This window comes from Myotis nattereri, assembly GCF_964212035.1.
Source record: "Myotis nattereri genome assembly, chromosome: 12".
Taxonomy (NCBI): Eukaryota; Metazoa; Chordata; class Mammalia; order Chiroptera; family Vespertilionidae; genus Myotis; species Myotis nattereri.
In genome coordinates, this window is record NC_138087.1 from 11,022,025 (window position 1) to 11,036,015 (window position 13,991).

The following is a 13,991-nucleotide window of genomic DNA, read 5'->3' on the forward strand; positions in this document are numbered from 1 at the left end:
TTACTATTATTAGCCTCTTTGCTGTCATGGGTCAGGACACTGAAGCAGGGAGGCTTTATGAACAACTTCTTAATGATGTGTGAAAGTGAACACCTTACACATAATTAGTGGGTGAGTTAGATGTTTCTCTGAGATACGAAGTTTTTATGGGCTAGTAAATTTTATGAAAGCTGATACTGTTGGAGCAAAGAGCCATAGTTTTCCTCATTAGGACCCTGTGGTAGGCAGAATATACTAATCCCCACCTCCCACCCCCAAAAGATGGTCGCATCCTCATCTTAGAGGCCCATGAATGTTACTCTTCATTGGAAAGAGACTTTGTTAACGTGATTAAGGGTACAGACCTTGAAGTGGGAAAATTACCCTGGATTGTTCAGGTCGATCCGATCTTACATGAGCCCTTAAACATCAAAGAATCTTTCCTAGCTGCGGCAGGAAGGGCCAGAGGAAGGGAGCCAGGAGCCAATGATGTCTCTCTAGACTCTAGAAGCTGGAAAAGGGCTTTTCCTTGGAGCCTCCAAAGAATGAGCTGGCCTAACGGGACCCGCGGAGGCCTTCTGCCCTGCCGACCTGTAAGATGACACATCTGTGCCGTCTATACTCTGTAAGGCTACACTTCCGTGCTGTTTAAGTCTGTGGTGACTTGTGCAGCAGCCTCGGAACCTAAGACAGGTCCACTCAGGCTAGCTCGGTTCAACGAACTACTGTACAGTTTACAAAAGCATCCCAGTGAAGGGAGCCTTTCAGCGGGAACCCGAATGCACTCGGTCAGGTGCGCAGTTCCCGTTTAACTGACCGCTGGGCGGAAGGCCGCCCTGGAGATGCTTTAAAAAACAGGCTAGACTGCTGTGCCCTACAAACCACTGGCAGCTCGGGCGACACACGCAAACACTAGATTTTTATGGCATTTTTACCTCTGCCTTCTATGTGTGGCACGTGCTGCTGGTTTTGTACTCCCATTAGGATTTTTATGACTTGCTGTATCTTGGTGTCTGACAAGAAAAACGCGCTAAGTTCACTCGGCCTCCCGCGGAGGTCCCGGGGCGTGGGCGTCCCACGGGGCTGTAGCAGCACCCGGGAAGGAAGCGCTCGCCTCCTAGAGCTCCTGGGTTTGCAGCTGGAACAAGGAAACCAAACGCCAAATATCAGCCAGGTCCTGGGGACGACCGTCCGCTGCCCGGCCGCCACGCTTCTTACCCGCCCTTAGAGAACCACAGCAGGACCGAGCCCGCGAGCCTCTCCTAGGCTCCCCGAGCAGCAGGTCCTGCACCACGTGAGCGAGCGGCATCTAACCTCGCGACATTTCCAACTATCGCGAACTATCGTGTTCCAGCTCTCTAGGGAGAAAAGAGCGCAGGAGAGTGGCTCCGCCCCTGTAAACCAAGATTTTGTTCTCGCGAGATCCCGATGACAGTTCGGAAGCCCGATCTCGCGGGATTTTCCGAGTCGGGGCGGGAAGTTGTGGTGGACCGTAGTGGGAGGCCCGCCCTAAGAGGGAGGGTCAAGGGATCGCCGTGCATGTCGGCTGTCCTCTCTTCGGCAGCGGAGCCCCAGACGACTAGGTGAGCGCCGCCCCGCCAGCCTCCACAGCGCTCTTCGGCTCTGCCCCTGCCTCGGACGCCACCGCTCCTTCTCCCCGGACCGCATCAGGCTGCACTTTTGCTCCCTCTCGCGGGTGGCTTCGGGGTTTAGGGGGGCGATGCACGGAGCGGGGCGGGAGGTGGTGTTGGCCGCGGTCTGCGGGCTCGCCTCCTCCCCGCCGTCCTCGAGGCTGCCAGGCCCCGCCCCCGGGCCAGATGGATCCCTCCGCCCCGAAGCCCCGCGTGGAAACCGCCGGCAAAGGTATAAGCTCCGAGCTTGCCACTCCGCTGACCCCGCTCTGTGCTGCGCGGGTGGACCTGTTCCTGCTGGTCCCCCGGGGCTGGGATTTGACCCGGCGGCGCCCTGAGCGACAGCTGGAGGTGCGAACCCTCCAAGGCTGGGCCCGCTGCCTTGCGGTTCGGCGCTGGGAGCCCGACTCTGCTGTCTCACTGCCCTAGGATGAGTACCGGCTCTGACAGCTCCTTGCTGAGCAGCTTTGGGCACGAAGAACTGAGGTCCTGTCTGAGTTCTTGTGATTATTAAATGAGACGGTGTATGCAAAGCACTTGTGACCCAGGGTCTGGCCCATAATAAGCGCTCAGTCTGTGTTTGATATTTTTTATTCTTTATCCTGGTACGTCCTGGTTCTTATTCATGGTAGAAGTTTGTTGTTAAGTTGATGAAAAACGCAGAGACTTTTAGTTTAGTTTATAACACAAAGAGCTTAATATATAATGTATTAAGCCAGGGACTTATAAGTACACTTTTAAAGAATCACCAAGAGGGCGTTTAAATAGGATTTAGTTATCTGCCACAAGTCATCAGAGATACCTTATCGCCCCCGAATTAATAGCTTTCATTATGGCGCTATAACAACAGCAACATGCCCAATGTTTGTCTACATGCTTTCCTTTGGGGACGATCACGATCTCATTAAATAGATGAACTCAGAGCTAAAATTCAAAGAGGTTTATGTAACAAGTCAAAACTGAAGGACAGAATTAATGCTATTATAACCCAGGGAGCACAGATATCAATACCTGTAGAGCCCCGGCAGGTGAAATAAATAGATGAAGCTGTTGAGTGGAGATTATAGTGACTGGGATGCTCACCTCTCAGTTCAAAGGAGTAGGGGCTACTCCTACCAAGCGGTCGGTCATGTGTGAGCTGGTACAGCATGCACTTCCAGATCAGATACCGTGGTTCATACCAGGCTCTCTCTCTGCAGCTGTGTGGCCATGGGCAAGCTGGTTAACCTTTATCTCTTGCAACACTTGTAAAATGGAACTGATGATACTGCTTACCTGAAGTAATGCAAGGGTGGTTGGGAGGCTTAAATGAGCTGCTACATCTGAAGCACATGCTGGCACCCACAAAGCCTTCGGATGTTGGCTATATGTCAGTAGTTGTTCATGCTACACGTATTTGAGCTTCAGATATTGTTCTAGGTGCCCAGGAGGGAGCGGTGAACACAGATTAAGCCCTGCTCCAGGGAACGTATGTTTAAGTTGAGGGGATAAACAATAACAGATATGTAATATTTTTCTCTGAAAACGGAATAAAGCAGGGTAGAGGAAGAGAGAAAGGCAGGGACTTCTAGTTTAGATTGGGTGGTCAGAGAAGACCCCTCTGAGGAGATGCCATTTAAAGCAGAGAGCTGAATGAAGTGAAAGCATCGTCACTCTGGTTGGTATTCAGGGAGAGTGTTGGTGAAGGAACAGAAAGCCCAAGGGCCCAGCAGTGGGAGCATGCTTGCCAAGGTGAGGAATGGCAAGGAAGCCCCTTTGGAATGCAAGAGGGAGAGCTGGTAGGAAATGACGTTAAAGAGGAAAACAGACCAGATCCTAAGGAGCCTTACTCTCCCCCCCTCTCCTCCCCCCCACCCCACCCCCACCACCACACATATAGACCATTCAATCCAACATGAAATCCTCCCAATTTAAGCAATTTATTCTGGAGTTTGAATCCTGAAGGATCCCAGCCCTAGCTCAAACTTAACTATTTAGTTTTAGAAATTAGCCAAACTCAGGAACCAAATAGAATTCCATAATTTTTTGTGTGAAGCTCATAAGGCTTCTGCCCATGCTGTACCCTCTGACGGACAAACTCTTCTTAGACCTTTTCCCCTTGTTTCCTCGATACTTCTTTCTTATAGCACACTGCTCTCTTCTTCCAGAACACTTACGACAATTTCATGTTTGTAAACTTTCAGTAGCTGTCTCCCTCAGGAAATATCAAGGATCTCTGAGATCAAGGATGTGTTTACGTTAATAAATTCAGCACATGTTTATTGAATACCTACTGTGTGCTGGTCCTGGGGATAAAATTTAGAACAATACAGACATTTTCTTTGAAAAGAAGTTATTTTCTAGTGGGAAAGACAGATAAAAACAAGTAAACATGAGAAACATTGTGATAAGTACTGTGGAGGCAATAAAATAATGAGTTAGAGAATAGTGGAGTACCCTACTTTAAATAAGGTGGTCAGAGACAAAATCTCCGCGGAGATGACATAAAAACAGCTGAGAGAAGACATGCTTAGCATGTTTGAGTCAAGGGTAAGTTGGAGAAGTAAGTACAGACAGATCACACAGGGGCTTATGTGCCACGGGTGGTTATTGAAAGATTTTAAGTTAAAGATTTGCTAATAATTTGCAGTTTTAAATAGTCAATATTGCTGCTATATGGAAAATGGATTGTAGGGGAAATAGTGGCTGCAGAGAGAATGGTTGGGAGCCTATGGCAGTAATTGAGGAGAAAGCCAAAGCTGACTTCAGGGCGGAAGTCAGCAAACCATGGTTGTGGACCAAATCTGGAACACTTGTTTTTGTAGATAAAGTTGTATTAGAACACAGCCATAGCCAAGTATTTAATGTGTTGTCTGGCCTCTTTTACATTACAAGGGCAAGGCCTGCAAGATCTAAAATAACAAGTAGCTAAAATCGGACTCTACAGAATAGTTTGGCAACAGTTGTTTTGTGGAGAAAAGTAATACATTTTTGAGGTAGAAACAGCAGGACATTCTGATGGATTGGATGTAGGGAGTAACATAAAAAGAGGAATAAGGGCAGACTGAAGGTTTTATACCTTGAAAAGTTGGTTACACGATGCTGCCATTTAATGAGATTCAGAAAGTCTGGTTCTTAGCAAGGTTTAATCACTATAATTTTTTCTTAATTTTAAAGGATGATTATTAAAGCTGAGACTGAAACAAGGAAGGGCCGACGAAAACAGGAGAGGGACTAGGTGGGGCAATGAGCCTCGGCGGGTCTGCTTTGGTTCACTGAGACGTCAGAAAAGGGGGCCTGGGCACAGGTGCAGGGGTTTGGCCTGGGGTGAACTGCCCTGCCCATTGCTGCCCTGGCTGTTTAGAGTTTGGGAGATGCATGTCTGGGGGAGGGGGCGGGGAAGGGCACAGACGCTCCAGGGAGGGTGTGCCACATCATTATAAATTTTTACGTTGGTTTTTAAAATTTTGTACCCATCGTTTGGATTAGTATCTAGTTAATAATTGGTGTCAAGTCATAGATGTTGAATAATAAAAAAAAATGAGTGTTAGGTCTTTAAAAATTAGAAGGCATTTGCTGAGTAGCCAAACAAATCGTGTGAAACAAATAATGTATTACGAATTGCTATAAGGGTTAATTTATGTTTTAAGGTCCAAAGAGTTACTATTTTGGAAATAGGGCCTATTGATCTATGTGTTATTTCCTGTACGGTGGATCAAAGTTTTAGATTCACATTTAAACTTCGTCTTTTAGAATAGCATAGCAGTTCTCAAATAGTTTGAATCCAAATATGAGAGTGGGAGAACAAATTTTTTTCTGTGTACTTTGAATGTTATGCAAAACAGTCTCACCACAGTTAGTGGGAATAATGGTTTTACTTTTAAAGAACAACTGATGAGAAATAGCATAGTGAGCTATTCTTGAGAGAATATAGACATACTAGTCATATTATAATCATAAATGTCATCAAAACCTAACTTGAAATCATTAAGAAGACCTAGAAAACTAGCAGTGGTCATCCGATCTCACTGAGAAATGTGTGAGAAAAGTAATTCCTACTGTTCTTACCATTGTAGCCAAATAATTCCTCTGGGGTTCTTGCTATAAGAAATTTCATTTGTAGAATTATTTTTACTTAATTTCCTCTATTTGGTACTTTTTAACTGTACCAATAGTATACTCTGTAGAAACTCCTCTCCCCAATCATGGTGCTATATTTTCTGAATAGAAAATAAAACAGCTCTACAGTTAAGTACAGAGTAAATTCATGTGTATAAAGGTCAGACTCTCCAAAAAATAATAGAATCTGAGCAAAAAGAGATCTTAGAATTTATCTGTCTCTTAATACTTTTAACTCTTCAAAACCTAGAAGGGAAAAAACCTTGACAAAGCTGGTACACATCACTGAATTGGGGGTTCTCTTGGTTAGTTGTATACATACACATAAAACAACAGTTTAGACGGGGATCCTCAAACTACGGCCCGCGGGCCACATGCAAATACAAATATTGTATTTGTTCCCGTTTTGTTTTTTTACTTCAAAATAAGATATGTGCAGTGTGCATAGGAATTTGTTCATAGTTTTTTTTTAAACTATGGTCCAGCCCTCCAACGGTCTGAGGGACAGTGAACTGGCCCCCTGTTTCAAAAGTTTGAGGACCCCTGGCTTAGAAGCAGCAGTATTGACAATGAGAAGAAACAGCTGTCTCCATAGAAAGAAGATGGAGTAACTATGAAAAAGAAGATAGAAGAATTACAAAAGCATTGCTGTCCAGAGGATTTTAGCTTACTCCTTACTAAGTCCTATTCTCTATTACTCTACCATGTCATGAATAATATATGTGATGTTAATGAGTCATCATGGATATTTAAATCAGTGGTTCTCAGCCCTGGCTGTGGAGCAGAATCAACTTTTGAATTCAACAATAACCATCAAACAGAGTAATAAAACTGGATGCCCATGGCCTATATCCACCGAATCAGAATCGACAGGGGTAATGTCCAAGCATGTTTGAGGAGATTATGATGCAACCAGGGTGAGAACGACTGAAAATGGATTATGCACCCTTTATCTCCTTTGTATAGAGCATCTGATGATATATTTAAGAAAAATATTTATACATGTTATATGTATAATTTATCTTGTTTCAGTTATTTAGAAAGAGTATTTATGTGAGGTATTTTTTTCTCATAGTAGTGGATAAGTGAGGTGGTACTTTTATAAGCTAGATTTGGAAACTTTATTTTCTTCTTTATTATTACAGACATATGGCACCCAGGAGAAAGATGTCTTGTCCCTTCTCCAGATAATGAAAAACTTTGTGAAGCAAGTATAAAATCTATCATCGTGGATGAAAATGGGAAGTCATTTGCAATCATCTTATATTCAGATTTTCAAGAAAGGAAAGTACCTCTTAAAAGACTTCAAGAAGTAAAATCTGTTAAAGATTGCTCCAGGAATTTCATATTTGATGATGAAGATTTAGAAAAACCTTATTTCCCAGACCGAAAATTTCCATCATCTGCTGTTGCTTTTCAGTTATCTGAAGATGGAGACGCCATTCCTTACACTATTAATAGGTATTTGAGAGACTATCAAAGGGAAGGAGCCCAGTTTCTTTATGGACACTTCATCCAAGGAAGAGGGTGTATTCTTGGTGATGATATGGGACTTGGAAAAACAGTACAGGTAATTACTTTAATTACTTGATAATTAATATTCCATAAAGTCACTTTATTATAAATATGAGTAGGTACCATATGGAAATCTCTTGTTTTTACTCTCAGTTCTTATGATAGCTAGTGTGTATATGTGTCACCCACCTGACAGTAAAGTCCGTAAAGTTAAGGACAGTGCCTTAGTCATTATTTTATCCTCAGAACTTACTTAGTAGTACTTAGTATTTATGAAATACATTATTCAAAATAATGTTTTGGCTTGATTTTACCTTTGGTAGTACTAGTAGTAAGATATCAATTGTATTAGTTTAACTTTCTTAGAAATACTTGATGGAAGGAAAGTGGTCTGATATTTATTGAGCTGGATAGCATTGTTAAATTGATCCTTACAGGCCTTTTGTGCCCATTGCATCAGAAGTTTCCTAGCCTGGGATCCCTGGGCCACTAGGAGTTCTATTGGTAGACATTTCCCTAAAATGTGTGCTGGAATTTACATGTACTACACATGCTTTTCCGCTGAGAGGATCTATATTAGTTAGCTATTGCTGCAAAACAAATTACACCAAAATTCGGTAGCTTAAAAATGATGCACATTTATCATATTGTAGTTTTTGTGGGTCACAAGTTCAGGTACAGTTTAGCTGGGTCATCTGTTTCTGTCTCTCGCGATGCTGCGGTCCTCCCTTGGAATAGGGAGCACCCACTTACTGGAATAAATGAATTTGCTTTCTCAGAACAGGTGGCAAGAATAAAGAATGCCTTTCAGAAACTACTGTCTGTGACTAAGATATATAGATAGATACTAGAGGTAAATAAACCATAAAGCCCTTTTGTAACTCTTTACATACACTTTTACTGCTTTTGCCCACGCTAGAATGTTCTTTCTCACACTTCTTTGACTAGCCAATGCTTGTTCATCTTCCAAATCAGAAAGGTGAGGGTGCAACAAAAAGTGACCTGCAGTTTGGGAACTCTACCTTAAAACTATTTAAGTACAGTGCAAATTCTTCTGCAAGTTTTAGGCTCAAGCTTAGTTTTCATCTATGAAGCCCATGTTACAAAGAAATTGCCTGTATTTTATACTTCATAAAGTGATCTCACTGTATGATTTTATGTTACCTGACACACTGAAATCATTGGAAGGCTCTGAGTTGTATTATATGCTGTGAAAGTCTTTGAGAGTTCATCTCCTGAAGATTAGGAAGTAGTTTCTGTACTAATTTTGATTCTTAGCTGGATTGTCCAATCCTTGGGGACCTAGTTCTCTGGTTCTCGTAATTCAGAGAATAATTTCTACATAAATAGGAAGTTTGGGAGACCCATATAAGATAGAGTCTAGAGCAGCCGTGGGCAAACTACGGCCCGCGGGCCGGATCCGGCCCATTTGAAATGAATAAAACTTAAAAAAAAAAAAAAAAAAAAAAAGACCGTACCCTTTTATGTAATGATGTTTACTTTGAATTTATATTAGTTCACACAAACACTCCATCCATGCTTTTGTTCCGGCCCTCCGGTCCAGTTTAAGAACCCACTGTGGCCCTCGAGTCAAAAAGTTTGCCCACCCCTGGTCTAGAGATATAATGACTATACACTGAGTGGCCAGATTATTATGACCACCTGACATTTGTAGGCAAATTAGCTATAATTTCGCGCTGAAGCTGCTAGAAGGCCGGACTATTATAAGTAGGGAAGCAGGTTGTTTACCACAACAGTAGAAGTGATTTTTTTCTGAAGATATGGGTAAACAACGCGATTTAACAGCCTTTGAACGTGGGATATATTTGAACGTGAGTGGCCAGATTATTATGATCACCCCATCAGTACTTCGTTGGGCCACCTTTTGCCTTCAGTACTGCGGCGATTCTTCTTGGCATTGACTCCACGAGATGTTGAAAGGTGATGCGAGGAATCTGACACCATGCCTGATGAATAGCACTGTCCAGTTCTGTGAGATTTGATGGTTGTGGAACCAGCTGCCTGATGGCTGTTTTAACTTCGTCCCACAAATGCTCAATTGGATTGAGATCTGGTGATTGTGGGGGCCACCTAAGCAAGGTAAAGTCTCCCTCATGGTCTTGAAAGCACTCCTGCACAATATGAGCACCGTGGCATGGCGCACTGTCTTGTTGGGAGAAGCCATCTCCATTGGGATATGCCATCAACATGATAGGATGAACTTGATCAGCAACGATACTTAGGTATGTTGTGCTATTCAGACGTTGTTCCACACGAATTAAAGGGCCCAAATCATGCCAGGAAAACATGCCCCAAACCATAACACTGCCCCCACCAGCTTGAACAGTTGTATTCATGCATGTGGGGTGCATGCTTTCATGCTGTTACCGCCAAATTCTCACTCTGCCATCTGCATGATGCAACTGGAAACGTGATTCATCGGACCACATGACTTTTTTCCAATGCTCAACTGTCCAATCCTTGTGTTCTTGTGTGAATTGGAGACGTTTTATCTTGGTAACTGCAGACAGCAAAGGTGTTCAAACAGGCCTTTGGCTTCCATATCCCATACGATGTAGTGTACGGCTAATTTGCCTACAAACGTCAGGTGGTCATAATAATCTGGCCACTCAGTGTATATACTAGTGAACTAGTGACCTCATTAACTGTTGAAGAAATGTGGTGTTAATGAGGTCACTAGTATTTAAAAATGCAGTAGAATTAGGTCCATGAAAATAGACCATTGACATTTACTGTTTGAACTATAGTATTATCTTCTTTATTTTTTTCCTTTTTCATTTTTCTGTTATCATCCCTTAAGTTTCCCTCTTCTTACATTCTAACTTCGCCATAATATGAAATTGAGTTCTTCTTCTTCAAAAAAAAAGCTTGCTTTATTATACCAAATAAAATTTGCCTCCCTCATTTCAAATTTAAAAGTAGGCAAATTTAATATTTTTCATTCTTCAAGGGATGAGGATTAAAAAATGTTTATTTAATCTAGTGACATGGAAATCATTGTTATCTTGAGCAAAAGCCATTTTGCTGGAATTTTAGAGTTACAAGCCAGGAGGAAGTAGGTGAAGACTTGGACACAGCGAGTAGCCTCGTCTCTTTAAGAAATATGGCCTCGAAAGGGAACAAAAGAGACCTACTAGTAGCCGAAGAGGATGGGATTTTGAGGGAGTTTCTTTCTTGTTTCTTTTGTATCATTAAGGAATGGGAGGAACTTGTGTGTTGTTGTTTTTTTAAGTGAATTGGAAGGATCTGATTGACAGTGAGCATGGTACAACATACATAAATATATGCATAACATACAATTCATAGATGCATGTCCATGAACACACAGACATACATAAATATGCAAAAAGAGGAATCACTACTATCTTACAAGCTGATAAAAAAAATCTTATTATGAAACTTTTCAAACATAAAGAAGAGTGGGGAGAATTGTACAATGAATACTCACCACTTAGATTCTGTTAATTTTCTGTTTCTTTACATATGCCTTTATCACATATCTGACCATCCATCAAGCCATCTTTTGGATGCATTTTAAAGTAGCAGATATTAGTATATTCTATCCCCAAGTACTTGAGCTCTCATGTTATTAGAGTTCAAAATTTATTTATAATTATTTTATTCATTTTGAAATAAAATTTACAATGAAATGCACAAACCTTAAGTATACTCACCATTCTATGAATTCTGACAAATGTACATCTCTGTATAAGTAAAATAAACCCTCTCAAGGTACAGACTATTATATCATCACCTCAGAAACTGTCTTCATTTCTCGTCCCGTACAGCCCCAAGAGGCGATCATTGTTGTGCTTCTTACGTCAGAGATGAGCTTTGCCTTTTCAGTGCTCCATCGTGTAGAAATAGGTGCTTCCTTTTGTTTACCCATCCTCCTGCTGACGGACTGTTTCCCGTTTAGCTATTATGAATAAAACTATTGACAACTTTCTTGAACAGTCTCTTGTGTTTTCATTTCTGTTGGGTAAATAATAAGGAATGGAATTACTTGGTCATAGAGCTGATGTGTGTTTAGTTTTATAAGAAATTGCCAAACCTTTTATCAGAGTGTTCCGACCACTTTGCATTCCTACCAAGAATGTATGAGAATTATGGTTGTTTCATGTCCTCATAAAACTTGGTTTGGTCGGTCTTATTAATTTTAGCAGTTTGGTTAGGTATGTATATATGTGTTTGCTTGCGTGTTGTTTATATACTTTATTGAGGTGTAATTGACATGCAATAAACGACATAATTTTAATTAATTATTTAATTAGCTATTTAACTATAGTAAACAATTTCAACTAGACTATATAGGTTTTGGAAACTGACCTTTGCTAATCAAATAGCTCAACTGATAGAAGGGGGAGAGAAAGGGCACCTACTACGTAGCAGTGCTTTCTCAAACGTGTGATCTCTGGACCAAAAGCATCAGCATCACCTGGGAACTTGTTAGCGTTGTAACTTCATGGACCTTAACCCAGACTTACCGAGTCAGAAGCTCCAGAGGTGGGACTCGGCAGTCCGTGTTTTAACAGATTATTTGAGGCCCACTGAAGTCTGACAATCTTTGCTCAGAATATTGTTTTTCGGAGTGGTAGAAAACTTTGGTTAATTTGGTGATTTGGTTCAGTGAAGGTTGGTTAAGAGAGTGTGTAGTCTATGAGAATATTTATACATAGAATGATGACCATTTTACTTAAAATATTTAAAAATAGATATTAGAGATCATCTTGTTCAGCTTTTTTATTTGATGAATGAAGAAACTGAGGCAACAGGAATACTGAATGACTTCCCTATCTAAGTTCATACACAGGAAGTAACTATTTTCATTTCCATTTAGTATTCTTTTTTTCCCTCTCTCTACCCTTTACTGCCTGTATCTTGTAGTCTTTTATTTAGCTTGTAATGAACTGCATTCATTCAATGAGCTGACATTTATTAAGCACCTAATGTGGTTTAGATTCTGAAGAACCTAATATAAATGGATACAATCACTGTATTTGCAGAGTTCACAAATGGTGATCAAAAGAAATGAAGCCAAAGGGTCTTTAGCCCGTCTTGCAAGTGGATGGAAGGAAGAGCAGGCCTGCCTGTGGGTGTCAGGGGAGGCTTTACACAGAAATTGGTATTTTCGTTCTTTGTGTTGGGTTTGCTTTTGAAAACCCACCAAAACTTAGAACTAATTTGAGTGATATCAATTAGGACATTAAAGGTTTGTGTGTTTTCTCACTTTTTCATTAAAGGGCATAGCTCTCGTACAGTAGTTGAAAGGTTTATCATAAAAAAAAATCTCACTCATTGAATCAAAATTATTTTTTAATCTTAATTTGGTAATTAATAGGCACAGGCTTAAAAACTATTAAATATGTACAATATGTGCTTCACAAGTTTGTTTCCCTATCTACTATGTGAAGAAGATGGTGTTAGTACTTTTTGAGCAGCTGAAGAGAAATTTGGAAACTATAAAGATTTTCTTTGAATCTTTGCTTTTGTATTATTAGATATTACATAATCAAAGATATTACCTGTGAAAGCTATTGTTTAAAAAAGACATGTATAGTAAACCTCAATCCTGAGAGAAATGGTGGGGTTGCTGATAATTACAGCTTTCTTAGGCTATTGTCAACACCATCTTTTGGATAATATGAGATTCAAGAACTATACTAAAATTTAAAAGTTTCAAGAACTATACTAAAATTTAAAAGTTCTTAGGATTACAAATTATGTCATTCATTTAAGAATATAGTAATGAAGAAAAAGTAATATTGGCTGTGTTTCATGGATAAGATCCCATAATATCCACTGTGAGGGACTAATTAACCTGCAGAGCCACAGGTCCTTTAAAGAAGAAACAAAAATGTTCTCATGTTTTAAAGATAAAGTGCTTTTCTTTTTTGGCCTCTGATTTATCCTGTATATCATGTGCTGTCTGTACATGAGGGAAATGGCCTATAAAAATGTTTGCCTGACATTTAGAAAGGAATGCCTGTGAAAACAGAAAGCTTTCTCAGAGTGATATTTTATCTGAAACTAGAGGCCTGGTGCATGAAATTCGTGCACAGAGGGCGTCCCCTCAGCCCCTGCACTCTCTCCAATCCGGGACCCCCTCCCAATCCTGGACCACTGGCTCCTAATTGCTCACCTGTCTGCCTGTCTGGTCGCCCCTAACTGCCCCCCTGCTGGCCTAGTCACCCCCAACTGCACCCCCCCCCGAGGCCTGGTCATCCCTAACTGCCCCCCCCCTCCAGCCTGGTCGCCTCTTACTGCCCTCCCTCCCTGCTGGCCTGGTCACCACCAACTGCCCCTGCTGCCAGCCTGGTCGCCCCTCACAGCCCCCCTGCCGGCCTGGTTGCCCCACACAGTCTGCTGTTTAGTCATTTGGTCGTCTCTCACTAACCACCCTGCCAGCCTGGTCGTAGGCAGCCATCTTGTGAGGGCGTGAGGGTTAATTTGCATATTACCTCTTTATTATATAGGATGCAGGACTTTTACTATTGCATAGGTATCTAATTTAAATGGTTATTTTTGTTCTTTTCATCTTTAAACATAATTTTAGAAGTATTTCAGTTAGTGTGTATTCTCAGCTAAAGTTGTTTACCTTTATTTTAACCTACTTTTTTGGAGGGTGGGTAGATGCATAATCTTAGGAGGTAGTGTAGATTATTTAAATGAAATGCAAAGATTTTTCTTTTAAATTATTAGTGTATGTAGTGAATTAAATAAAGCGAATCCATAATTAGAGCTTAT

At 41.2% G+C, this 13,991-nt stretch overlaps 1 protein-coding gene across 1 annotated transcript in view; it reads left to right on the forward strand.

Moving 5' to 3' along the window:
- The first annotated feature begins 1,485 nt into the window (after positions 1-1,485).
- Positions 1,486-13,991, forward strand: part of ERCC6L2 (ERCC excision repair 6 like 2) — a 119,378-nt gene continuing 106,872 nt past the window's right edge. Inside the window, exons 1-2 of the mRNA XM_081103455.1 lie at positions 1,486-1,842; positions 6,854-7,278. Of these exons, the coding sequence (XP_080959581.1) occupies positions 1,797-1,842; positions 6,854-7,278 (471 nt within the window). The 5' untranslated portion in view covers positions 1,486-1,796. The remainder of the gene's footprint in view (positions 1,843-6,853; positions 7,279-13,991) is intronic.